This window comes from Phyllobates terribilis, unplaced genomic scaffold, assembly GCF_046119375.1.
Source record: "Phyllobates terribilis strain yellow unplaced genomic scaffold, ASM4611937v1 Scaffold_5__5_contigs__length_657084704, whole genome shotgun sequence".
NCBI lineage: Eukaryota > Metazoa > Chordata > Amphibia > Anura > Dendrobatidae > Phyllobates > Phyllobates terribilis.
Window position 1 is genome coordinate 49,734,316 of NW_027362765.1, and position 25,792 is coordinate 49,760,107.

The 25,792-nt window shown below is 42.4% G+C and overlaps 1 protein-coding gene across 1 annotated transcript in view; it reads left to right on the forward strand.

The window, feature by feature from the left end:
• The window catches only part of LOC141271901 (uncharacterized), a 72,088-nt gene extending 46,529 nt beyond the window's left edge, over nucleotides 1-25,559 (forward strand). The window contains exon 12 of the mRNA XM_073682124.1: nucleotides 18,977-25,559. Within this exon, the coding sequence (XP_073538225.1) occupies nucleotides 18,977-21,027 (2,051 nt within the window). The 3' untranslated portion in view covers nucleotides 21,028-25,559. The remainder of the gene's footprint in view (nucleotides 1-18,976) is intronic.
• The last annotated feature ends 233 nt before the right edge of the window (nucleotides 25,560-25,792 follow it).

Here is a 25,792-nt window from a genome sequence, read left to right on the forward strand (position 1 = left end):
ATTAAACAGTAATATTGCCAGGTATTACCTTGGGACATGGTAGCGGTAAAGTAGTGGACAGTCTGTAGTGAGGAAAGAACTGCGCGCCTCTGTAGTGAGGAAAGAACTGCAGACTGGACGGTGCTGGCAGGTAGGAAAACAGGCTGGATAGGGACCAGTACAGACTGGGATAAAGGAACAGAGCCATAGGTGCGGAGAGCAAGCGGAGCGAGGCAGAGCAAAGCCGCAGGTGCGGAGGGCAAGCGGGGCAGAGCAAAGCAAAGCCGCAGGTGCGGAGGGCAAGCAGAGCGGGGCAGAGCAAAGCCGCAGGTGCGGAGGGCAGGCGGAGCAGGGCAGAGCAAAGCCGCAGGTGCGGAGGGCAAGCGGAGCGGGGCAGAGCAGAGCAAAGCCACAGGTGCGGAGGGCAAGCGAGGCAGAGCAAAGCAAAGCTGCAGGTGCGGAGGGCAAGCGGGGCAGAGCACAGCAAAGCCGCAGGTGCGGAGGGCAAGCGGAGTGGGGCAGAGCAGAGTGGAACCGCAGGTGCGGAGGACAAACAGAGCAGAGCGGAACCGCAGGTGCGGAGGACAAGCAGAGCGGAACCGCAGGTGCGGAGGACAAGCAGAGCGGAACCGCAGGTGCGGAGGACAAGCGGAGCAGAGCAGAACCACAGGTGCAGGCAGACAGGACAGGGCTCTGTTCACATGGAACAGACTGGGAAACACAGGAAGATAGCTAGAACACAGGGGGTAGATACGGAGGAAGGGAAACTGGACAAGCAGAACCAGATACACACAAGGTACTTGCAATGAAGTAGCGAGTGGACACAAAACTCACAAACAGAAGTACAGAGACAACGAGTTGGAGTTAGGTACTGGTTAAGGCACAGGAGGAAAAGGGAAGGATCAGACATAGAGACAAACAGGTAACAGACTAGGACATAGTTCAGACAGGAACTGACTCTGGAACGAGATACAGGAACGAGCCTGGGTATTCAGCCCCCAGGGTGGCAGGAATAGACTAGAAGTCAAAGATACAGGTAACGAGCCTGGGTACTCAGCCCCCAGGATGGCGGAAACAGAGAAGATACAGGACAGGACCTGGCAACTCAGTTGCACAGAACACACTGAAAGAAAGCGTTGCTCAGGCACCTCCCACTGGGTGGGGGAGGTTTAAGTATCCAGTGACTCACAGCAATAGGCTGGGGACGCATTAGGACTGCACACACTGTAGCTTTAAGAATCAGGAAGTAACCGCCCTAAGCCAGCAGACAAGAGACACGCACACAGCAAGCAGAGGAGTACAGTGTACAGCCTGGACTGATAGGTAAGTTGGCGGTCTTGCATGGTGGGAGATGGTAAGCCATGCCAGTACGCCGCCAGGGATGTTACATGCGGGTGGGTTTGGGACGAATGCAACCACTTCCCACCATATGTCCCAGGTACAGTACCTCGGCCATCCCCATCTGGCACTTGTCCGGTCGGATAGTAAGCTGGGCTTTGTCTACCTTCTGCAGCACCTGGGACATGTGCTGAAGATGCTCTTCCCAGGTGTCGCTGAAGATAGCGATGTCATCCAGGTAGGCCTGGACATACCCCTGACATCCCTCTAGTAACTGGTCTACCATCCTTTGGAAGGTAGCCGGGGCGTTTTTCATCCCAAATGGCATGCTGGTAAATTCATACAGGCCAAAAGGGGTGATGAATGCAGACTTTTCTTGAGCTTCTTTTGTGAGTGGGATCTGCCAGTATCCCTTGCACAGATCAATGGTAGACATGAACCAAGATCCTCCTAATCTGTCTAGTATTTCATCCACCGAAGGCATGGGGTAGGATTCTGTAACGGTGACTTCACTGAGTCGCCTATAGTCCACAAAGAAGCGAGTACTTTTGTCTTTCTTGGACACTAACACTACACTGGACTGCCCATGGGTTACGGGATGGAACTATGACCCCCATATTCAACATGTAATCCACCTCGGCCTTTATCATTGCCAACGCTGGAGGTGTCACTCGGTAGGAGGGTTGACTGAGAGGAGTGGCTACCCCTGTGTTGACATGATGGGTCCGTTCATGTACACCTGCTCGATCCAGGGCCACTGTGTAGTCAGCCTCCCCGCATTTCCTGGTGATGGTGAACGGACCAGCCCACATGACTTGCAGCTTGTTTTTACATACTGGTACTAGTACTAGAACCTTCTGTCCGAAGGTAAATTCTCGTCTGGCAGCACGGTTGTAATACCGTTGTTGCCTTTCCTGAGCTACTTCTAAATTTCCATGGGCTAAGGCCATGAGGTACTTCATTTTTTTCCCTAAACTTTTGAACATATTCCATAATGGGAACCTCTTCTGTGGGGAAAGTGCGCTCCCAACTCTCTCGTACTAACTCCAACGGCCCTCGCACGTTTCGGCTGTACAGCAATTTAAAAGGAGAGAACCCGGTAGAATCCAGCGGCACCTCCCGGTAGGCGAACAGGAGCTGCTGCAGTTTTTTCCCCCAGTCTCCCCCCTCGGACTCCACATACTGACTAATGGGCTGCTTAAGCATTCCGTTGAAACGTTTACACAACCCGTTAGATTTGGGGTGGTACTCATGGGGGGGCCTCATGTTTCTCCCAGAGGGTCTGAATCAGCTCATTTTGGAACTGGGTCCTCTGATCGGTCAATACCTCCTGCGGAAACCCTACTCAACTAGAAATGTCCAATAGAGCTTGAGCCACGTGCTCCACATCTATGGATGACAGGGCAACGGCCTCCGGGTAGCGGGTGGCAAAGTCGACCAGGGTGAGGATAAACCTTTTTCCGCTGTGGCTGGGGACAGCTAAGGGGCCCACTAAATCGATGTCAACCCTCTGGAACGGCTCCCCTATGAAGGGCGTGGATTGGCGTGGGGCACGACAGGGTGTTCCCCACATCCGATGACAAACCGGAGGCTCCTTATTTCTGCACGTCTTGAGCGATCCTTGGCCAAAAGAAACTACGTAGCAGACGGGCCCGGGTCTTTTTGGACCCATGTGTCCAGCTGCAGGGACGTCATGGGCCAAGCGCTGGAGTTGGGGTCGGTACTGCTGTGGAAGCATGAGTTGATGTACATGGGACCAAGGTCTCTCGGGGCAGCATTAGGGTTTTTCCCGATATAATAGTCCATTCTCCTATCTATACACCTCCTCCTGATTTCTTTCCCCAGGTTGAGCGGTGACACTGCGGGCAAGCTCTAGGGTGGGGTCTGTGAGTTGGGCGTCCCTAAAGTCTTTGCGATCTGTCTCCACCCCGGTCAATGGACACAGTCTGGTCAGGGGTACTCATCGCCGCTGGCTCAGAGGTGGATGATGGAAGCTTTGGGTGCGGGTTAGCCTTGGGAGTAGTGTCAGAAGAATCCACATCAGAAAGTTGCTTGGCTTGGCTGCGGGTGATGACTGTGACCAAATAAGCTGGACAGTCCTTGCCCTAGATCATCCCCTAGGTGTGGAGAGTCCATCCATGAGTCCCACTTCGACCTCTCCCTGGTCGGTACCCCAGTCTGATTGCACATGTGATAGAGGAATGTCCGAGCGCTGACCTCCAGCCAGGGAGATGGTCACTTGGTGGCCGGGTAAATAGTGTTTTGGTGGGACAATATCTGAGCCAACCAGGGTGATGGAAGACCCAAAGTCCCTGGGCCTGGATATCACCGACCTTGACGGTCTGGATGTGGCGATGGAGGTTGGCTGGTGTAGGGTGGCCAACCTGGCGTAGAGTATGGATGGGATATACCACTTCCTCCGCTGCTGGTGTGCCCTGGGAGTAGCGTCCCTCAGATCTGGCTGGCTTGATTTGGCAGATGTTGACCGCCTGGGCTGGCAGATGGGCTCCAGGCATGGGGCCCTGGCCCTGGGGACAATCTTTGCCCACGTGTCCAAGGCGCCCGCATGTAAAACAGCGTCGTGGGTTGGGCAAATCACGGGTACTGTTGGTGACCTTTTGGATCTGGTGGGTTGTCTGCTGGGTAGCGGGATAGTCCTGCTTGAGCAACTGGTGGCTGGTTTAATCTTTGGTTGAGGGGTCTTCTGGGATCGATGGGCATATCAGGTCTCCAGCGGGGTCGACTGGCTGTAAACTCGTCGGCCAATTGGGCTGCTTGCTCTGGGGTGTCGGGCTTTTGTTCGGCTACCCACTTTCATATTTCTGGGGCCATTTGCTCCATAAGTTGCTCGAGCACGATCAAGTCTCATAGGGCAGCAGTGGAGTGGGCAGCTCTACCATCGAGCCAGCGGTTGCAGTGTCGTCGGAGTTGACTGCCAAATTTTACATAGGAGACCCCCTGGCGAGACACTGTCTGAAACTTAGTGCGATATCTCTTTGGTGTGATGGTAAAAAGCGCCAGTAGAGTGTCCTTAATAGTTCCATAGTCAAGGCAGTTCTGAGGCCCAAGCGACGGGGCAGCATCCCGTGCCTAGCCAGTCAAACTAGTCCACAGGTATTTAGCCCAATTAGCTGTGGGCACCTGGTTGCAGTGTAAACATAAAAATGGATATTTTGAGTCCATATTGAAATATACAGAATGTATTCAAACCAACATTGGTCTGGTTAGATATTCACAGATAGATAAGGCTCATTCTGTTTAAAGCCTTACTTGATGTTTAGACGCAGACAACAAAATCTTGAGAACTGTTTATTCAAATTGTTTGAAAGATTCACCTCTCAAATAGTGCTGTTTATTGTTTGTTATTGTAAAACATGAAGATTTGTTTAACCTTTAGCTGAAGTTTACTTATGTAACTTCAGAGAGCTTTTGAAAGGTGAGGGTTTATTGCCCACCATTGTCTGATGATAGCCTGTATCTCTCATTCATCTTTGACCGAAGGCCAGCCACTGGAAGTTAAAGGTGAACTAGACTTACTAGTGTAGATTCACAATATATATAAGGCCAAAGAAATATTACTGAGACAGAAGCCTTGTACCTGCATAAGTGGGATGCCCATGCAGTGTTGTGATTTGTTCAGGGGTTCTCTGTCTTGGTGCTTGCTTCTTTGATATTCCACACGGATGATGTTTAAAAACTCCTTGGTGATGACGTGAGTACAAGTACTTCTCACTAAATTAGAATATCATCAAAAAGTTAATTTATTTCAGTTCTTCAATACAAAAGTGAACCTCATATATTATATATAGTCATTACAAACAGAGAGATCTATTTCAAGTGTTTATTTCTGGTAATGTTGATGACTATGGCTTGCAGCCAATGAAAACACAAAAGTCGTTATCTCAGTAAATTAGAATAATTAACAAAAAACACCTTCAAAGGCTTTCTACGCATTTAAAAAGGTCCCTTAGTCTGTTTCAGTAGGCTCCACAATCATTGGGAAGACTGCTGACTTGACAGATGTCCAGAAGGCAGTCAATTGACACACTCCATAAAGAGGATGAACCACAAAAGGTCATTACTAAAGAAGCTGGCTGTTCACAGTGCTGCATCCAAGCATATCAATGGAAAGTTGAGTGGAAGGAAAAAGTGTGGTAGAAAAAGGTGCACAAGCAACCGGGATAACCTCAGCCTTGAAAGGATTGTTAAGAAAAGGCCATTCAAAAATTTGGGGGAGATTCACAAGGAGTAGACTGCTGCTGGAGTTATTGCTTCAAGAGCCACCACACACAGACGTATCCAGGACATTGGCTACAAGTGTCACATTCCTTCTGTCCAGCCACTCATGACCAATAGACAACGCCAGAAGCGTCTTACCTGGGCCAAGGAAAAAAAGACCTGGACTGTTGCTCAGTGGTCCAAGGTTTTGTTTTCAGATGAAAGTAAATTTTGCATTTCATTTGGGAATCAAGGTCCCAGAGTCTGGAGGAAGAGTGAAGAGGCACACAATCCTAGCTGCTTGAGGTCTAGTGTGAAGTTTCCACAATCAGTGATGGTTTGGGGAGCCATGTCATCTCCTGGTGGAGGTCCACTGTGTTCTATCAAGACCAAAGCCAGCGCAGCCGTCTACCAGGAAATTTTAGAGCACTTCACGCTTCCCTCTGCTGACAAGCTTTTTGGAGATGGAAATTTCATTCTTCAGCAGGACTTGGCACCTGTCCACACTGCCAAAAGTACCAGTACCTGGTTTAAAAACCGTATCACTGTGCTTGATTGGCCAGCAAACTCGCCTGACCTTAACCCCATAGAGAATCTATGGGGTATTGTCAAGAGGAAGATGAGAGACACCAGACCCAATAATGCAGACGAGCTGAAGGCTGCTATCAAAGCAACCTGGGCTTCCATAACACCTGAGCCGTGCCAGAGGCTGATCGCCTCCATGCCACGACGCATTGATGCAGTAATTAATGCAATAGGAGCCCCGACTAAAGCCCCCGTCTCACATAGCGAGATCGCTAGCGAGATCGCTGCTGTGTCACGGTTTTGGTGACGCAACAGCGACCTCACCAGCGATGTCGCTATGTGTGACACTTTGCAGCGATCAGGCCCCTGCTGTGAGGTCGCTGATCGCTGCAAAGTGTCCTGGACCATTTTTTGGTCGTTGGCCTCCCGCTGGCCAGCACACATCGCTGTGTGTTACCAGCGGGACCAACGATCAGGCTGGTATCCATGGTAAACATCGGGTTACTAGGGGCACGCGCGCACTTAGTAACCCGCTGTTTACCATGGATACCACTCTGCTACGGTGCGCGGGAGGTTACCGTTTCACCTTAGCAGAGTCGTATCCATGATAAACATCGGGTTACTAAGTGTGCGTGTGCCCCTAGTAACCCGATGTTTATCATGGATACGACTCTGCTAAGGTGAACGGTAACCTCCCGCGCACCGTAGCAGAGTGGTATCCATGGTAAACATCGGGTTACTAGGGGCACACGCGCACTTAATTAACCCGCTGTTTATCATGGTTACGAGCCTGCTCCTGCTTCAGCAGCAGGCTGGTAACCGGGAGCAGGACATCGTGGAAAGATCCTTTCCACGATGTTGCTGCTCCCCTGATCGCTGGTGAGCCTGCCTGTTTGACAGCTCACCAGCGATGTATTAGCGACGCAGCATACATTCCAGTAGGCCAACATTTCGGATTTTAAAAACATTTTTCAAGCTGGTGTTATAAAGTATTCTAATTTATTGAGATAATGACTTTTGTGTTTTCATTGGCTGTAAGCCATAATCATCAACATTAACAGAAATAAACACTTGAAATAGATTACTCTGTTTGTAATGACTCTATATAATATGAGTTTCACTTTTTGTATTGAAGAACTGAAATAAATTAACTTTTTGATGATATTCTAATTTAGTGAGAAGCACTTGTATATGTACTTAATCTTCGTATGTTAACATATACAAAAGTGTACCCAGTATCATAATATCCCTTTAATTGTGTATTTTATCTTTTAAATCAACTATGATAAATAAAATTGCGTTATATCGCAAGTGGTTGCCTTCTTTAAAGCCGTATCCGAACCTTAGTGTTAAAAACTTGGCAAAACACTGGTGGGGAACCATCATGGGGGTAGGGTCTGGCGCTGGCAGTAGGGGTACTGGAACTCCCACAACTGATTGCATAACACAGGCCCTTTCCCCATTTGAGGCTCCAGGTCCTAATGCAACCAACAACTCCTGGATTCGGGCTGCTGGGGACTGGGTTGAATACAGACCACCACTGGGTCCTTGCTCTGGCAATTCCTCTGGGTCCATCTAAGCGGAGTTTTCTTCGTCCTCCACGACGTTCTGGGCATCCCAACGGACCAATTCCTTGGTTAAATCCAAGTGTCGGTGGCCCGATATTCAATCCGTCGAAGCTGGCAATAGGTCCTGTAGTTGCCGTTTCTTGTTGCAGCTATACATCCACTCTGGTCCTCTTCCCAAGGCCTGGCTGGTGGGGTTGGACATAGTGGCGTCCGAAACCTGCTGTGTATGCCTCGCCTACAGTCTGCTGGGTCTGTCTATATGCCTCCCTCTGCAGCTCCCCCGGACCGGGACTGGTGTTAACAAAAGTTAATGTTAAGTTGAAGAGATAGGTTAAGGTCAGGATAAGCGTGATGAGGAGGTGGGATGGGATGAAGTCAAGTGGTGAGGTGTAATTAGGAGAGAGGATGAGTAAGCTCTCCTTCAGTGATGATGGGGAGAAATGTTATGGGGGGGAAGGGCATTGGTCTGTTATATGGAGGGGTTATGGTGGTTGAGCAGTAAGGACTTGCCTGATTTGGTCAGTCTTGTTTTGAATTGTGCGGCAAAGTCTTTTGCAGATACAATAGAGGTCAGATGGGGCAATGGTTGGTGAAGGAAGGAAAAAATTGTTGAATAACTGGGGTTATGGGAAAGAGGAGATATGGTTGTGAAGTAGTCATGTTTAGCAGAGGTGAGGGCCATGATGAATGTGAAAGGTTTTTTTTTTAATGAGATGAAGTCTTCCTGCTAGTGCATTTTCTTCCTGCACCTCTCTGCAAACCTAGACACGTGCCAAAGTTTTTTGTGAGGGCTGTGTGCTGGGGTTGTCTATTGATTCCCTGCATTCTGCCATGCACAAGAGGGGAGACAAAGTCAATAGCTGATTCTAGTGTGGCATTGTAGAAAATGGTGGCTGTGTCTGGGTAGTGGAGTGAAGATATGGAGAACAGTGGCAGAAGAGAGTTAGTGTGTGTGAATGTCTAGGTGTGTGAGATTTCTGCAGGGAGGTTCCATAGCAGATGGACTCGGAAGGGTAAAGGGGGCAGGTGAAGAGGTCCGGGATGAGAAAATTAGTAGATTGTATTCAGTTAGGGGAGAGGAGAGATTAGGGAGCAGAAGCAGGTAAAAATGAAGTCTAATGTATGTCTGCCTATGTCGTGGCTGCGGAGGACCATTTTGTAAGACAAGCGGTTGAAACAAGTGACAGAAGTTTGGTGACTGCCGACTGGTGGGTGTCAATAGGGGTTGAAATCACCAATGATGATGGAAATATCAGAAGAGAGAAAGTAGAGGAGTGGTCAATAAAGGCAGTAGTCAGGCCCGGGGAGCCGTATATGACAACTGGAGGTTGGAGGGAGAGTGGATACATAGAGAGTGCTCTTCAAAAGAAGGAAGAGTAGAGTTGGAATTGGGTTAAAGGAACAGTTGTTAGAAAGGAGAAGACTAATTCCTCCACTATGTCTATTGTTAGGACGAGAAGTGTGAGTGAAGTGAAGGCTACCGTATCAACGTAGCAGGGGAGGCTATGTTGGAGGGTGTCAGCCATGTTTTGGTTGATGCCAAGTAAAGATTGGATGATGCATATTGCTGATGGAGTGGGCGTTCCATAGTGATCCAGAGAGCTTTAGTGGCCGAGTAGGGGTCAAGTAAATTGATTTTATGTTGAAGAGGTTGTGGTAGTTTCAAATAGGTGGGGAGTGATAGGAGGGATAAATAATGGAGGGTATTAGCTGAGAAGGTCCAGGATTGAGAGGAAGAGAAGCAAAGAGAGAGCAAACAAGTGGGAAGAGAAGAGTGCCTGGCTTGTTGTGTTTTAGAAGGAGGGATCTGAGGTTTAGGAATTTTTTATGCAGATGAGGTCAGGTGGGGAGGTAAAAGGGATGAAGAAATAAATATTTGGTGGGTTTTTATGGTTTTGGGACAACAAAGGAGAGTAACGATTGATGAAGTAATATGTGTAACAGTATATGTGAGCATGATGTATAAAAGTAATTGTGAGAAGATAAAAAAGGAAGGTGCTTTTTGTAGACCATTGTAACTCTTACCTTCTCATCATTTCTAGTACATTTCTGGTATATTTTTAATGGCCACTTAAAGGCTGCACTTTAATGAACTGCACACATAGACCAAAATATTTGAATTTATTGATAACATTGATCCCAAGGAGATATCATGTGGGGAACCTTTCTGATACTGGCCGGACATCCTCAAAGAGTCATCAGACTATAACATTTTTTCCACTTAGTACTGCAGTCAGTGTTACAAGTAAAGACCCATCCCCCTAGCTAATTCACCCTATTTGGTTGGTAAATTAACTTAGCAATACAAAGAAATTCTGTCTAAAGTAGAGGTAACCAAGACACAGTGTGTAAACCTAAAGATCCTCTAAAAGCTAACAATGTTTATTGAGATTCTTTAAAAAAAAAAAAAAAAACACCAAAAACACATGTGATAAAGAGTTTAAAAGTATATGTCTCTGTTCAAGTCACAAAAAAGCCAATATCCCTGAGGGACTAACTGGATAATAGATGTGTAGTAGCAAGATGCAGGCAAGAAACATCTTATACACAATACTATCTTAACTTGCCCTGTCTAGATCCTCAACTGGTTCTGCCTGTCATGGGGGTTGGCACCCTAAAAAGCGGATTTGCCGCTTCCGTTCATTGATGGCTGTCCCTCACACTCCCTGCATAGCCCTGATAAAGTGAGCTATAAACAAGTAATAAGTGACTGCCTAGTCTAATACAATTTTCATACTGCGCTGATAAATACATAGATAGATAAGTTTATTTTTCATGATATACCTATCTCATAAATCTGGAAACTGCCTCAATGCGTTTCCACATCCTGTTGGTTCATCAGAAGGCCAAATAAACAGAGCGCCAGAGAGATTTTAGCATGGATACAGGTAGATGAAGGATATGGCAGGCTATGTTAGATTGTCAAGGGGATGTACTTAAATACATTCGTCAATCTTTACATAGGGTGTCCCATAAGCCTACTTTCCAAAATGTTCCCCTTCCCTACAAGAGTCTCCTGTCCCCAGGTTGGAACTGCGCGTGTCTAACCTCTCTATGCACTAGCGGTTGTGGTTCGAATAGGGCCATATGTGCAAATTAACTTTGCACCTTCAAATGTGGAATGCTTCGGAGAATGTTTGTGAAAAAAAAGTGCAGCTAATTCTTTCTTCCCTTGAATGGCCCATTTGTGTAAAGTCAGTTCTAATCCCACTGAAGAATCATCAAAAACGCAGCATTTTACAGTTCCAGCAAAATGGATTGAATTTATAGAAATCTTTTGCCCACTGCGCTTCTTTTTACGCAGCATAAAGTGACCTGCGGTGTTTGAGTCAAAGCTGCAACATGTAAATTTCTCTTACGGGTACACTGCGTTTTCTATGCGGAATTTCCATATAGACTTGTGTTATGTGCGGAAAATACGCAGGTAAGAAATGCATCAAAAACACATGTTATCCACACTTGACTGTATCAACAAAGTTTTGTCAAAGCAAAATACCAGGAAGTATCAAAAACAAAACAGCTTAATTTAAAGCATGATATACCAACAAGAGAAAAAAAACCGCAGCGTCAAAAATGCGATAAAGGCACATGGAAAGAAAATAAAACGCACTAAAATATACAATGAAAAAAACGCAAGTAACCAAATTTACATAATGAATGCAGTAGCCTGAGCCTTTTTATGCTGCTTATTTTCGAAAAATGCAAATGCAGTAAATCTGCAACATGAAAAACTCACCAAAAGCTCATTGTGGGAACATAGGCAATTCATTTGAGGGTGGTAGATGACACAGGAACAGTTTTTCTCAGTCGTCAGCCCTTGATTGAGTCAGAGTTATGACTTAATCAGACAGTGTACAATAGGATGGTGCAGAAGTGAGCAAGTCCAGATAGAGATTTCATAGATTCATAGAATGTTAGAATTCGAAGGGACCTCCAGGGTCATTGTGTTCAACCCCCTGCTCAATTCACTAAACCATCTCAGACAGATGTTTGTCTAGCTTCTGTTTGAAGACTTCCATTGGAGGAGAACTCTCCACCTCTCGTGGCCGCCTGTTCCGCTCAGTGATCACCCTTACTGTCAAAAAGTATTTTCTAATATCTAATCTGTATCTTCTCCCTTTGAATTTCATTCCATTGCTTCTCGTGTTTCCATGTCCAAATAAGAATAAGGATGATCCCTCTACACTGTGACATCCCTTCAGATATTTGTAGATGGCTGTTAAGTCTACTCTTAGCCTTATTTTTTGCAAGTTAAACATTCCCAAATCCTTTAACCATTCCTCGTAGGACATAGTTTGCAGTCCGCTTACCATCCTGGTAGCTCTTCTCTGAACTTGCTCCAGTTTTTCTATGTCATTTTTAAAATGTGGTGCCCAGAACTGGACACACAGTATTCCAGATGAGGCCTGACCAAGGAGGAGTAGAGGGGTATAATTACTTCACGTGATCTAGACTCTATGCTTCTCTAAATACATCCCAGACTTGTGTTTGCATTTTTTGGTGCTGCATCACCCTGTTGACTCATGTGCAGTCTGTGATCTATTAGTATACCCTAGTGTTTTTCACAAGTGTTGTTGCTTAGTTCTATTCCTCCCATTCTGTAGATGTCATTTTAGTTTTTCTTACCCAGGTGTAGAATCTTGCATTTCTCCCTGTTAAATACGATTCTATTAGTCGCTGCCTATTGTTCAAGCTTATCTAGATCCTTCTGAATCATTTCTCAATAAAAGCAAATGAAAGAGAAAGTGTTGTTTTTCTCTCCAGATGAGCAGGACGAAACTTTAATAATAGATGCTCACAGCCGACACGTGTTTGCACCGCTGATCGCTGCTTACGATAGGTGGCGCTATAGTTCTAGTCCTCTTCCTCTCTGAAGAGACCATTTGTATATTTATTTCCAAGTGGAGCATGCATGGCATATAAGTCTCCTCGCTCTGACATGCCAGGCTTGGCTTGTCACTCTCCACAAGGAGAAACGTTACCCTTTAGACCCCACCGCTGATAGCTGAAATAGTCACCAACTATGCAACAACTTTAAACATGCAAACTATGACTGCTGTGAATATCTAAAGCAGCATTCAAGGGATTCAAACAACCCTGGAAGTGAGGAAAGGGTGTTTTCCACAGAACCATATCCAGAAGTGTATGAGTATGAATGAATAACAATGTAAGCGTCCATTTACATGTAGAGTGAAGGAAATAAGTATTTGATCCCTTGCTGTTTTTATAAGTTAGCCCACTGACAAAGACATGAACAGTGTATAATTTTACGGGTAGGTTAATTTTAACATTGAAAGATAGAATATCCCAAAAAGATCAAGAAAATCACATTGTATAAATTAGATAAATTTATTTGCATTTTGCAGTGAGAAATAAGTATTTGATTCCGCTGGCAAACGACCTTAATACTTGGTGGCAAGCACAGCAGTCAGACATTTTAAATAGTAGTTGATTATGAGGTTTGCGCACATGTCAGGAGGAATTATGGTCCTCTCCTCTTTGCAGATCATCTCCACACCATTAAGCTTTTGAGGCTGTCACCTGGCACCTCGGAGCTTCAACTCCCTCCATAAGTTTTCTATGGGATTAAGGTCTGGAAACTGGCTAGGCCATTCCATGACGTTAATGTGCTTCTTTTTGAGCCACTCCTTTGTTGCCTTGGCTGTATGTTTTGGGTCATTGTCTTGCTGGAAGAACCAGCCACAACCCATTTTTAATGTCCTGGCGGAGGAAAGGAGGTTGTCACTCAGGATTTTACTGTACATGGCTCCATCTATTCTCCCATTGATGCAGTGAAGTAGTCCTGTGCCCTTAGCAGAGAAACACCCCCGAAACATAATGTTTCCACCTCCATGCTTGACAGTGGGGATGGTGTTCTTTGGGTCATAGGCAGCATTTCTCTTCCTCCAAACATGGTGAGTTGAGTTAATGCCAAAGAGCTCAATTTTTGTCTCATCTGACCACAGCACCTTCTCCCAATAACTCACAGAATCATCCAGGTGTTCATTGGCAAATTTCAGACTGGCCTGCAAATGTGCCTTCTTGAGCAGGGGGACATTGCGGGCACTGCAGGATTTTAAACCCTTAAGGTGTAATGTGTTACCAATGGTTTTCTTGCTGACTGTGGTCCCAGCTGCCTTGAGATCATTAACGAGTTCCCCCCGTGTAGTTTTAGACTGATCTCTCACCTTCCTCGTGATCAAGGATACCCCACAAGGTGAGATTTTGCCCCAGATCGATGTCGATTGACAGTCATTTTATATTTCTTTCATTTTCTTACTTTTGCACCAACAGTTGTCTCCTTCTCGCCCTATGTCTTACTTATGGTTCTGTAGCTCATTCCAGCTTTGTGCAGGTCTATGATCTTGTCCCTGACATCCTTAGAAAGCTCTTTGGTCTTGCCCATGTTGTAGAGGTTAGAGTCTCACTGATTAATTGAGTCTGTGGACAGGAGTCTTTTATACAGGTGACTATGTAAGATAGCTGTCTTTAATGCAGGTAACGAGTTTATTAGGAGCGTCTAACTGGTCTGTAGAGCCAGAACTCATAATGGTTTGTAGGGAATCAAATACTTATTTCTCACTGCAAAATGCAAAAAAAGTATCCAATTTATACAATGTGATTTTCTTGATTTTCTTTTTTGGGGGGGGATATTCTAGCTCTCAATGCTAAAATTAACCTACCCTTAAAATTATAGACTGTTCATGTCTTTGTCAGTGGGCAAACTTACAAAAACAGCAAGGGATCAAATAATTATTTCCTTCACTGTATATACAGTTGTGCTAAAAAGTTTACAAACCCTGGCAGATTTTTGCTTTCTTGGCCTTGTTTCAGAGAATATGAGTGCTAACAAAAAAACTTTTTCTCCACTTATGGTTATTGGTTGAGTGAAGCCATTTATTGTCAAACTACCGTGTTTCCTCTTTTTAAATCTTAATGACAACCAAAAACATCCAAATGACCCTGATCAAAAATTCACACACCCTGGTGATTTTGGCCTGATAGCATGCTCAGATTTTGATACAAATGGGTTTGAAAGGCTACTAAAGGTAACATCCTCAACTGTGACCTGTTTACTTGTAATCAGTGTGTGTGCATAAAAGCTGAGTGAGTTTCTGGGATCCAGACAGACTTTCATCCAGCCACTGACGTTTCTGGATTGTGAGTCATGGGGAAAGCAAAAGAATTGTCAACGGATCTACGGGAAAAGGTAGTTGAACTGTATAACACAGGAAAGGGATACAAAAAGATATCCAAGGAATTGATAATGCCATTCAGCAGGGTTCAAACTGTGAAAAACAAATGGAAAATTAGGAGCTCTATAAAAAACAAACCATGGTCAGGTAGACCAACAAAAATTTCGGCCACAACTGCTAGGAAAATTGTTCGGGATGCAAAGAAAAACCCACAAATAACTTCAGCTGAAAGTCAGGACTCTCTGAAAACTAGTGGTGTGGTTGTTTCAAGATGCACAATAAGGAGGCACTTGAAGAAAAGTGGGCTGCATGGTCGAGTCAACAGAAGAAAGCCATTACTGCGCAAATGCCACAAAGTATCTCACCTACAATACACCAAACAGCACAGAGACAAGCCTCAAATCTTCTGGAACAAGGTAATTTGGAGTGATGAGACCAAAATTGAACTTTTTGGCCACAACCATAAACATTACATTTGGAGAGAGGTCAACAAGGCCTATGATGAAAGGAACACGATTCCTACAGTAAAGCACGGAGGTGGATCGCTGATGTTTTGGGGATGTGTGAGCTACAAAGGCACAGGAAAATTGGTAAAAGTTGAAAGAAAGATGAATGCAGCATGTTATCCGCACGGAAGCTGCGCATGGGATGTACTTGGACGTTCCAACATGACAACGATCCAAAACACAAGGCCAAGTCGACCTGTCATTGGCTACAGCAGAACAAAGTGAAGGTTCTGGAGTGGCCATCTCAATCTCCTGACCTCAATATCATTGAGCCACTCTGGGGAGATCTCAAGAGTGCAGTTCATGCTAGACAGCCCAGGAATTTACAGGAACTGGAGGCTTTTTGCCAAGAGGAATGGGCAGTTTTACCATCTGAGAAATTAAAGAACCTCATCCACAACTACCACAAAAGACTTCAGGCTGTCATTGATGTTAGAGGGGGCAATACACGGTATTGAGAACTGGGGTCTGTGAACTTTTGATCAGGGTCATTTGGATGTTTTTGGTTGTCATTAAGATTTAAATAGAGAAAACACCGTAGTTTGACAATAAATGGCTTTACCCAACCAATAACCATGAGTGGAGAAAACGTTTTTTTGTTATCATTCATATTCTCTGAAACAAGGTCAAGGAAGGAAAAATTCTGCCGGGGTATGTAAACTTTTGAGCACAACTGTATATATACTGTATGTTCTGGGGATATATATCGGTAGATGGATATAATGATAAATATAATATACAGAGTGCGATAAGCAGCTCCTAATAACATGATGTCATTCAAAAATGGTAAAATGTAAATTCTAAAAAATAAAACTTGTTTTAACCTGATGAGTGGTGGTCTAGACTTTAAGATCGTCACAGAATGGGGACCTTTTATCACCAGTAGAATGGAACTGTAGTGCGCTCACTTTTTTAGGTTTTTAAATTCAAATATTAGTTTTATTTAGGATGTGCAGAACAAGAATAACAATAACTGTACAATATTAAGAATGTCTGTCTAGATCTGATATTGCTTCATATAAAGAGGTTCCTGTAGTAGAAAACCAATATATAAAGTCTATGTGCAGAAATAAGGTTGACATAGCAGCCACCAAGACCAAGGTCAATGTACTTGTCGCCTATGTACAAGGACCTCATAAATGAATAGAAGTTATTCATTCTGATAGAACATACTTTACACTAAAGGACCCTGAGAATAAGAGTTACCTCTCCTGGAAAATCAGAAGTCAGTGTGATAAATTGAAACCTCTGGAATGGTAGGAAGTGTGCTTGGTTAAAAAGCGGCGCTACTGGATATAGATAAACCTTCAAATGTCCAAATAGTAACGTAGATACATGCAGAGCCATGAGCAGCAAAGGCTCATTTTTCAAGACCGTGTTTTTTTGTCTTGAAAAATGAGCTGTTGCTGCTCTCGGCTCTGCATGTATCTTCTTTACTATTTGGACATTTGAAGGTTTGTCTATATCCAGCAGCAAAACTTTTTAACCAGGCATACTTCATATAATTTCATGTGTCTGCTGAGGATCATCCTCCAGCACATGGAGCAGCAGTTTGGATTTAAGGCTTTCAAAGGTATTGTCCTTGTCACAACCCTCCTTGGTGAGCACATTCCCTTCTGTATGTGTATGGTATCACCCGATATGTGCATCTGTCCCCACCTAGCACGTAGACCATAAGAGAGAATAGGGAGTCTGTAACCATTTGTCCCAAGTTTTATGGATTTTTTCATTACATCATTTAATCTAATCACCTGCTCGCAATTCATGGACAGCTTCAAATGAGGTGGATGAATGTGTTAGGCGCTGTTTGACATTTGGGGCTTTGATTTAGGTGATCAGGTGTACACCTAGCTTGTCGTGAGGTAAGGTAAAACGCCCAATGTAGGATGTATAATTGTGTAAGACTTTTAATTTTGATTTGAAGAAACTAATGTGGAAGATCATATCTGGTTTGCCAAACGGTCCATTACCCCTGCTTCTGTATATAACTGGGATATAGGCAACACCACTCTTTTCTTCCATGCCAGTTCTCCAGAGAGGGACATCACTTTCTCATTGTGCCAAAGGGGACTAAGTGCATAAATCCCAACTATCTTGAAGAGTCTCTCCATGGCTTTACATACCAACAACTAATGCCTTAGGACTGGGGTCTCCAAAGATGGCCCTCTGCCTCCCACACCACAAAACAGAAGATTCAATGGATGCAAATACCATTTGTTCTAGTGATGTATGAGATGTGTCTGCACCCTCATTTGTTCTGATGTATGCCACCTAGTGTGATGAGCTAATTGACTGAACAAATAGTATAACCTAATGTCCAGTAATGCTATGCCCTCAGCCTTCCACGACGCCACACAATGTCTAGTGGATACTCTGTTGGCCTTTATTTTCACAAGTGAGGCTAGCATGCGCTCCAATATATGCTGCATATATTCACACGTATATAATGCAGAGTGCTGCAACACACAGCATATTTTGGGTAAAGGGGTCCTTTTAATTAAACTTAATCTAGCTGCCATCGATAATGGGAACTTACTCCATCCTTTAATTTTAGACTATATGTGAGTCAAAAGTGGCAAAACATTTAGCTCTATGCATTTTGTCCCAAATCAGGAAACCATGACCACCCAAGTACATGATGGTTGATTTCTTTCAATAATGATACCTGTGCCACCGATATTGAAGGAGCCATTATATCTATAGGAAACAAACTGACCCTGGACAAATTAATTTGGTGTCCAGACAGTCCATAATGTGATGTAGACAGTCCTTAATGTGTTTGAGTGACAAATTGTGGTCTGCAAGTTATCATCTGCATATAAACTGACTTTCTCGCTCACTGGGGGTACATCAAAACCGAGTACTGCAGGGTCCTGCCATAGATATATTGTCATGGTTTGTTTTTTTCCGCTAATGCAAATAAAATTGGTGATAAAGGGCAACCCTGCCTGGTGTCACTTTGACGCTGAAATGGTTCTGAGGTCTACCTATTCATTGTTACCCAGGAATTAGGTTCAGTGTAGTGTACTCATGGAAAAAGGTGTCTTTGAACCCTAAACTGAAGGTGTACGGCACAAGAAATGCCATTACATCGAATTAAATGTTTTGGAGACATCACGGGACTACATTGCATCAGACCCAATATGATAAGTTGCTTTAAGGTTTGTAAAAATTATGTGTTTATTAAAGGTCGTTGAGCAACTAGACATAAAGCCTGTTTTGTCAGGGTGTATTAATGAACAAACTACTGAATTTACACAAGTAGCTAATATTTTGGCCAAAGTTTTAATATCCGATTGTAGTAGGAAAACTGACCTGCTAGAATCACACATTCAAGCGTTCTTAAAATGCTGGCAGTGCACTTGCTTAACCACTGCTCGATTCACCCCCTCTGGGGCATCACTAAGCTCCTTTGGGCAGTCCTATAGAGAATGAATTGAGCGGTGGTCAGGCATCCGACCTGCTGCTCCATTTTGTAACAAGGATAAAAGTGCCTAGTTGGGGATAAGAATTCCTCGTTCTGCTGATTGACATGGGTCCCAACATTTGGACTTCCACTGATCAGTAAGTTTTCACGTATCCTTTGGAGAGGTGATTAATTATTTTAAATGGACAACCCTTTTAATAAAGGTTATATTTTTGGCAGATGACTGTTCCACGACATTTCAAGGACAACGGATATCTTTAGAGTTCAGAGCAGAAGATGGTGATATAACACAACATACATATGAAGAGCAAGACAAAGATTTATCAGCTGAACTTTTTAAACAGATCATATCAAAGACTATTAAGCAAACTAAAAATCATAAAAGTAGTTCTAAAGCGCAAACATCCCACCCTGAAAAGAAAAAATATTCCTGTTCAGAATGTGGGAAATGTTATAGAGCTAAAGAACATCTTGTTACACATCAAAAGATTCATCAAAGGTTTAAGCCATTTTCATGTCCACAATGTGGGAAATGTTTTAATCGGAAAACACATCTGGTTATACATCAGAGAATTCACACAGGGGAGAAGCCATTTTCATGTTCAGAATGTGGGAAGTGTTTTAACGAGAAATCAGGTCTTGTTACACATAAGAGAACTCACACAGGGGAGAAGCCATATTCATGCCCAGAATGCGACAAATGTTTTCATATAAAATCATGTCTTACAAAACATCAGAGAATTCACATAGAGAAAAAGGAATTTTCATGTTCAGAATGTGGGTTATGTTTTAGATACAAACACACACTCATTAGACATCAGAGAAGTCACACAGGTGAGAAGCCTTTTTTATGTTTAGAATGTGGGAAATGTTTTAGCAATAAATTCACTCTTGTTATGCATCAGAGAAATCACACAGGGGAGAAGCCATTTTCATGTTCTGAATGTGGGAAATTCTTTATAAATAAGTATATTCTGGTTACACATCAGAGAAGTCACACAGGGGAGAAACCTTTTTCATGTTCCGAATGTGGAAAATTCTTTACAAATAAGTCAATTCTGGTTACACATCAGAGAATTCACACAGGGGAGAAACCTTTTTCATGTTCAGAATGTGGAAAATTCTTTGCAAATAAGGCAAGGCTGGTTACACATCAGAGAATTCACACAGGGGAGAAACCATTTTCTTGTTCAGAATGCGGAAAATTCTTTACAAATAAGGCAAGGCTGGTTACACACCAGAGAATTCACACAGGGGAGAAACCATTTTCTTGTTTAGAATGTGGGAAATGTTATAGAGATAAAAAACATCTTGTTTCACATCAATTCATCCATCAAGTATTTAAGCCATTTTCATGTTCAGAATGTGGGAAGTATTTTAACCGGAAATCACATCTTGTTACACATCAGAGAACTCACACCGGTGAGAAGCCGTATTCTTGCCCAGAATGTGACAAATGTTTTCATGAAAAATCATCTCTTACAAAACATCAGAGAATTCACACAGAGAAAAAGGCATTTTCATGTTCAGAATGTGGGTTATGCTTTAGTTACAAAAGCTCTCTCATTAGGCATCAGAGGATACACACAGATGAAAAGCCTTTTTTATGTTCAGAATGTGGGAAAAGTTTTACCAATAAATCCTCTCTTGATACACATGTGAGAAGTCACACTGGGGAAAAACCATTTAAATGTTTAGAATGTGGACATTCTTTTCACCAGAAATCAAAACTTGTTATACATCAGAGAAGTCACACAGGGGAGAAGCCATATTCATGTTCGGAATGTGAGGAATGTTTCAGCAATAAGAGTGCTCTTGTTCTTCATCAGAAAATTCATACAGGGGAGAAACTATTTTCATGTTTACAGTGTGGAAAATTCTTTACAAGTAAGCCAAGGCTGGTTTCACATCAGAGAAGTCATACAGGGGAGAAACCATTTCCATGTTCACAATGTGGAAAATTCTTCAAAAGTAAGTCAAATCTAATTACTCATCAGAAAATTCACACTGGGGAGAAACCATTTTCATGTTCACAATGCGGAAAATGCTTTACAACAAAGTCAAGGCTGATTACACATCAGAGAAGTCACACAGGGGAGAAACCATTTTCATGTTCCGAATGTGGTAACCGTTTCAGTTTTAAGGCAAATCTTGTTGCACATCAGAGAATTCACACAGGGGAGAGGCCATTTTCATGCGGAGGATGTGACAAATGTTATATTCAGAGACAAAGTCTTTACAAGCATCAAAAAAAACATGGGCATAACTGAAAAAAGTATACAACAGAAACAATCAAGGTAAAGTGACAACATTTACTTAATCCCTTCATTACTGGATGAAAGCTCCAACTACAGTTTGTATGTTAGATGAAACACTAGGGAGAAAATAGCGTAAATAGGGTGTTATCCAAGAAACCTTAAAAGTATTTTTATCAGATTTTGCAAACCTGATCCTTAGTATTATGTGTTTTAAGTTGATGTTCGGCTGCTGTGGATCCACAGGATCTGGAGAATTTGTGCATACCTCCCGGACTGCCGATTTACTGAAGACGTCAATTCAAAGAAATTCATTGACTTGCGGTTTTTATGCAATGTTTTTCAAAGTGACAGGCACTTCTTCAGGAAACAACCACATACAAACATTAATATACAGGACGTTTTTTAAAGGCTTGAGTATTGAATAAAACTGGCAAATTAACACATGACAGTGTGAGTTGTGTCAAAGTTCACAAAATTGGCACATGATTACTTCGGATAACAATTTAAAAAAATGAATGCATTTAAATTATACATAAAGAATCCTAATAGAAATTGTATCAAAAATCATATATTATAAACATATTCAAGATTATTTAAAATTATATATATTAATTCAATTGTTCATTCACTTATTATAAAAACAGGAGTTGGACTCAAACCCAGGTCTCTATAGGTAAATCCACAGCATTCTGTGTTATTTATTCCTTAAGCTACTATGTGTGTTCAAGGATTCTCCTGTGATTAATTGTTGGTGTCCATGTGACATGAATTGGCCAATGAATGATGACTTCAGTGTTTTAAAAAGCCACATCGTTACTCTTATAGGCAGTTATCGTATGAACATTATATTGTTCAATACACTAGCATTTGAATTATTTGAAAAAAGTGACACCATTTGAACTTTGGACATTTTTATATGTCTATTTTGTTATATTTTCATCAAAGTCGAATACAATACAATATATTTTTATTGATCTGCAAAATGATTAATAATTAATGCTTAATTGATGTTTAATAAAAACTGATTGAATATAAAAGCCACATCGTAGATCCTGTTCCTTTGTCACGATGGTGAAGACAAAGAAGCTGTCTGAGGACATCAGAACTGCTATTAGCAAACACAAGACTTCCAAAGGGTATAAGGCCATCTCCAAAGACCTTGGTCTCCCAGTTTCAACAGTGCACAATGTAATTAGGTTTGCCAAGCATGGAACCATCAAGAACCTCCCTGGACGTGGGGGAAAGAGGAAAATTGACAAGAGATGTCTTCGAAGGTTGGTGCAAATGGTGGGAAAAACACCACGTCAAACATCCAAAGACCTGGTGGCTGACCTAGAACAGTGGGGTCATTGTTTCAACAAGTGCCATGCGCTGCACATTAAACCAAGTAGAGGTTTATGGGCTAAGGCCAAGGAAATAAAAAAGAAAAAACATAATAAGGAACGACTGATCTTTGCCAAAGAGTACTTTGACAAATCACAATCCTGGGAAAAGGTTCTGTGGACAGATGAAACAAAAAAAGCTTTTTGGCAATGCAAAGCAACAATTTGTTTACAGATGGCGCAATGAAGATTATAAAGAAAAGAACAACTTACCAACAGTTAAGCATGGTGTAGGATCCATAATGCTGTGGGGTTGCTTTAATCAGAGAATTATCAAGATATTTTAGAGCGAAATGTCCTACCCCATGTAAGAAAACTTGGTTTGAGTCGAAGATCATGGGTCCTCCAGCAAGACAATGACCCAAAGCACACATCCAAAAGTACACAGGAATGGTTGAAAAAGAAAAATGGACTGTTTTAAAATGGCCAGCAATGAGTCCTGACCTCAATCTCATTGAAAATCTTTGGGGTGAGCTGAAATCTGCCATTGGGAAAAAGAACCCTGCAAACATTCAAGAGCTCGAACAAACTGCAAAGGGAAAGTGGGAGAAAACTCCAGCTGAGAAGTGCAAGAAACTTATATATGGCTAAAAGAAACGTTGGAGGCTGTCAGCAATGCCAAAGGGTGTGCAACCAAGTATTAATGAGCGGTGCCTTTATTGCTGCACATGCTGATGATTCTGTTTCTTCTTTGAAATTGCAACATGGAAGTTGAAAAACAATGTTTTATTGTTGTGTTGCTTTGGACCACTAATTAAAAAATCCTGAAGATATAATTTTGGTACATTTCCATTTATTTCTGAAGATATTGTACAGTCTATGAAAAAAATGAAGGGGTGCCAATAATGGTGATCAGCACTGTATATGTGTATTTTAAAAAAATTTATGTGGTTTTATTAATAAAAGAAAACTATATTTAATTTTTAAAAATTCCATATTTCCTTTTTTATGTTCTTATTTTTTTTACTTGTTTCTTGTATAAATATGTGTGACTATAAAGTGTGGGGAGGGAATGTAGTCTGTCTGTGCCCGAGAATGCGGCTGCCAGAGTGAATGTATCACTGCTCAATTTTGGAGGATTTCATCTGCTGTGGGTTCAACCAAGTCAGCAGTGACGTAGCGTGGGATTCAAGTCAGGAGTCTGTTTATTTCAAGAAATATAGATATGACGATTATTTTATAGACAGAAAGATTGATGTAGAAGCTGCTTTATTGTTATCAACAATTGCTATTAATTTTTATGATTTTTAATGAGATTTTAATGTATATGTCTATTCACAACAAGTATATTATCCATGATCCATTATATGGATTTATTAATTAAATGAAGACAGAAATTATACGATACAAATTTGATATAAATAAATTATTTTAGACAGAACCTCCAATCTATCAGATCTTAATATATAGCTTTTTAACGTATCTTTTTATGGTTTATTAAAACATAATTATAGTACAGTGATGGCTTTTTTAATATTTCATAACTTTTAGATATCTATAATTGATCATAATCACGAAACATCAAACATTTAGAACTCCCATTAATTGGAGCTTTTTTTTTTCTCAGTAAAATATCAAACAACCAAAGGTACCGTCACACTTAGCGACGCTACAGCGATCCCGACAACTATACGACCTGGCAGGGATCGTTGCTGCGTCGCTGGTGAGATGTCAAACAGTCAGATCTTCCCAACGATGCAGCAACGATACGGCGACCCGTAGCGACCTGTATAACGATGCAACGCAAATGCACGCCTATGTGTTTCAGTTCTGAGTCGCCAACGATGTCGTTGGTAAGGTGTCAAACACACCGATGCATGCTACCCAGCGGGACCTCAACGATCAAAAAAAGGTCCAGACCATTCCGACACAACCAGCGATCTCACAGCAGGGGCCTGGTCGCTGCTACGTGTCACACGTATCAAGATCTCTACTGAGGTCGCTGTTGCGTCACAGAACTTGTGACTCAGCAGCTATCTCGCTAGCGATCTTGCTTAGTGTGACGGGGCCTTAAAACACCAATTGGAAGTCCTTTTATCCTACAACGTTTCTAGAGAATCCATGTAGGAAGTACAGGTTTCTTCTGATGTTCCTCCGACTAATTTACCTACAGTCCCGTACAGCAATGGCAATGTCTTTCAACCCTTGGGTTCCCCTTATATATTTTTTCCTGTTAATCCTTAAACACACATAGTAGCTTAATGAATAAATACAGAACGCTGTGGATTTCCCTATGTTGATTTCCTGTACGTTAATGTTTGTATGTGGTTGTTTCCTGAAGAAGTGCCTGTCACTTTATAACGCGTTGAATAAAAGCCACAAGTTAATACATTTTTTTGAATTGACGTCTTCAATAATCGGCAGCGTGGGAGGTATCTAAAAATTGTCCAGATCCTGACAGTTTGTATGTTGGGAGATCAGCTAATTAGTAGCTGCTGTATCTCCCCGAAACTTCTCCTTATACTTCAGTGGTGAAATGTGCTTCTAAACTGCTCTTCATGCCCCACCATGTACTCTTGTGCTTCCTCACCTTTGCGTGAAAAAGGTTTATCCCTTACCACAGAGCTTGTGTGTCATTTTGCCATGTTGTATATCCTTTACAGGAGAAGTAAGGGATAAGTCCCTCACATGCTCCCTTCTATGATCTCCTCCCTTACTTGGAATGGATGGACAATACATTTTTCCCAATGCTCACAATTTTTCCATTACTTGATTTACTGTAATACCATAAAGCTTATTGAACCATGCATTATTAGGCTATGTTCACACGACCGTATTTTCGGCCTGAGTGTCGTCTCTTAGCGATGATTTGTATTTATTTACTTAACTCCTACATTTAATCTAATTCCCATGATAATGACCATCCAATCATATCACATTTCACATGTAATAAACTAATACACACCATTGATAATATTCTTTATATTTTTATTTTCCATTTATTCTTTTTTTTTTTTTTTGCATATGTCATTTATTATGTGTACAAATTTGTGTGTAAATATTGATCTTGACAAACTTTATTTGATCTGACATGTGATGAGTCAGATGACTTCCTAGACGTCCTTTCTTTTCTCAGCAATTTTTTTATTATTTTTTTTTTTAATGTACGGTCTATTTTACTGTTAACTTGTGGTTTTATCCTGAGGAAGAAAGTGTATATACTTGGAAATGCACTGAGAAATAAACTGCAATTTATCTGAACCTTTGTTGGCTCCATCCATCATCTTTCATACAAATAGGTAGTGCAGGATTAACCACATCTCCTGCCACCACATTGCATTAATCTTCCTTGTGGGTCTGCAGCAGCCTTTCTAAGCGATTTCTGTGGTTGTGGTGGCACAATCCGAGCCACATGAGCAATTTGCTCACCCACCTGTCCTATCTTTTAATCGGTT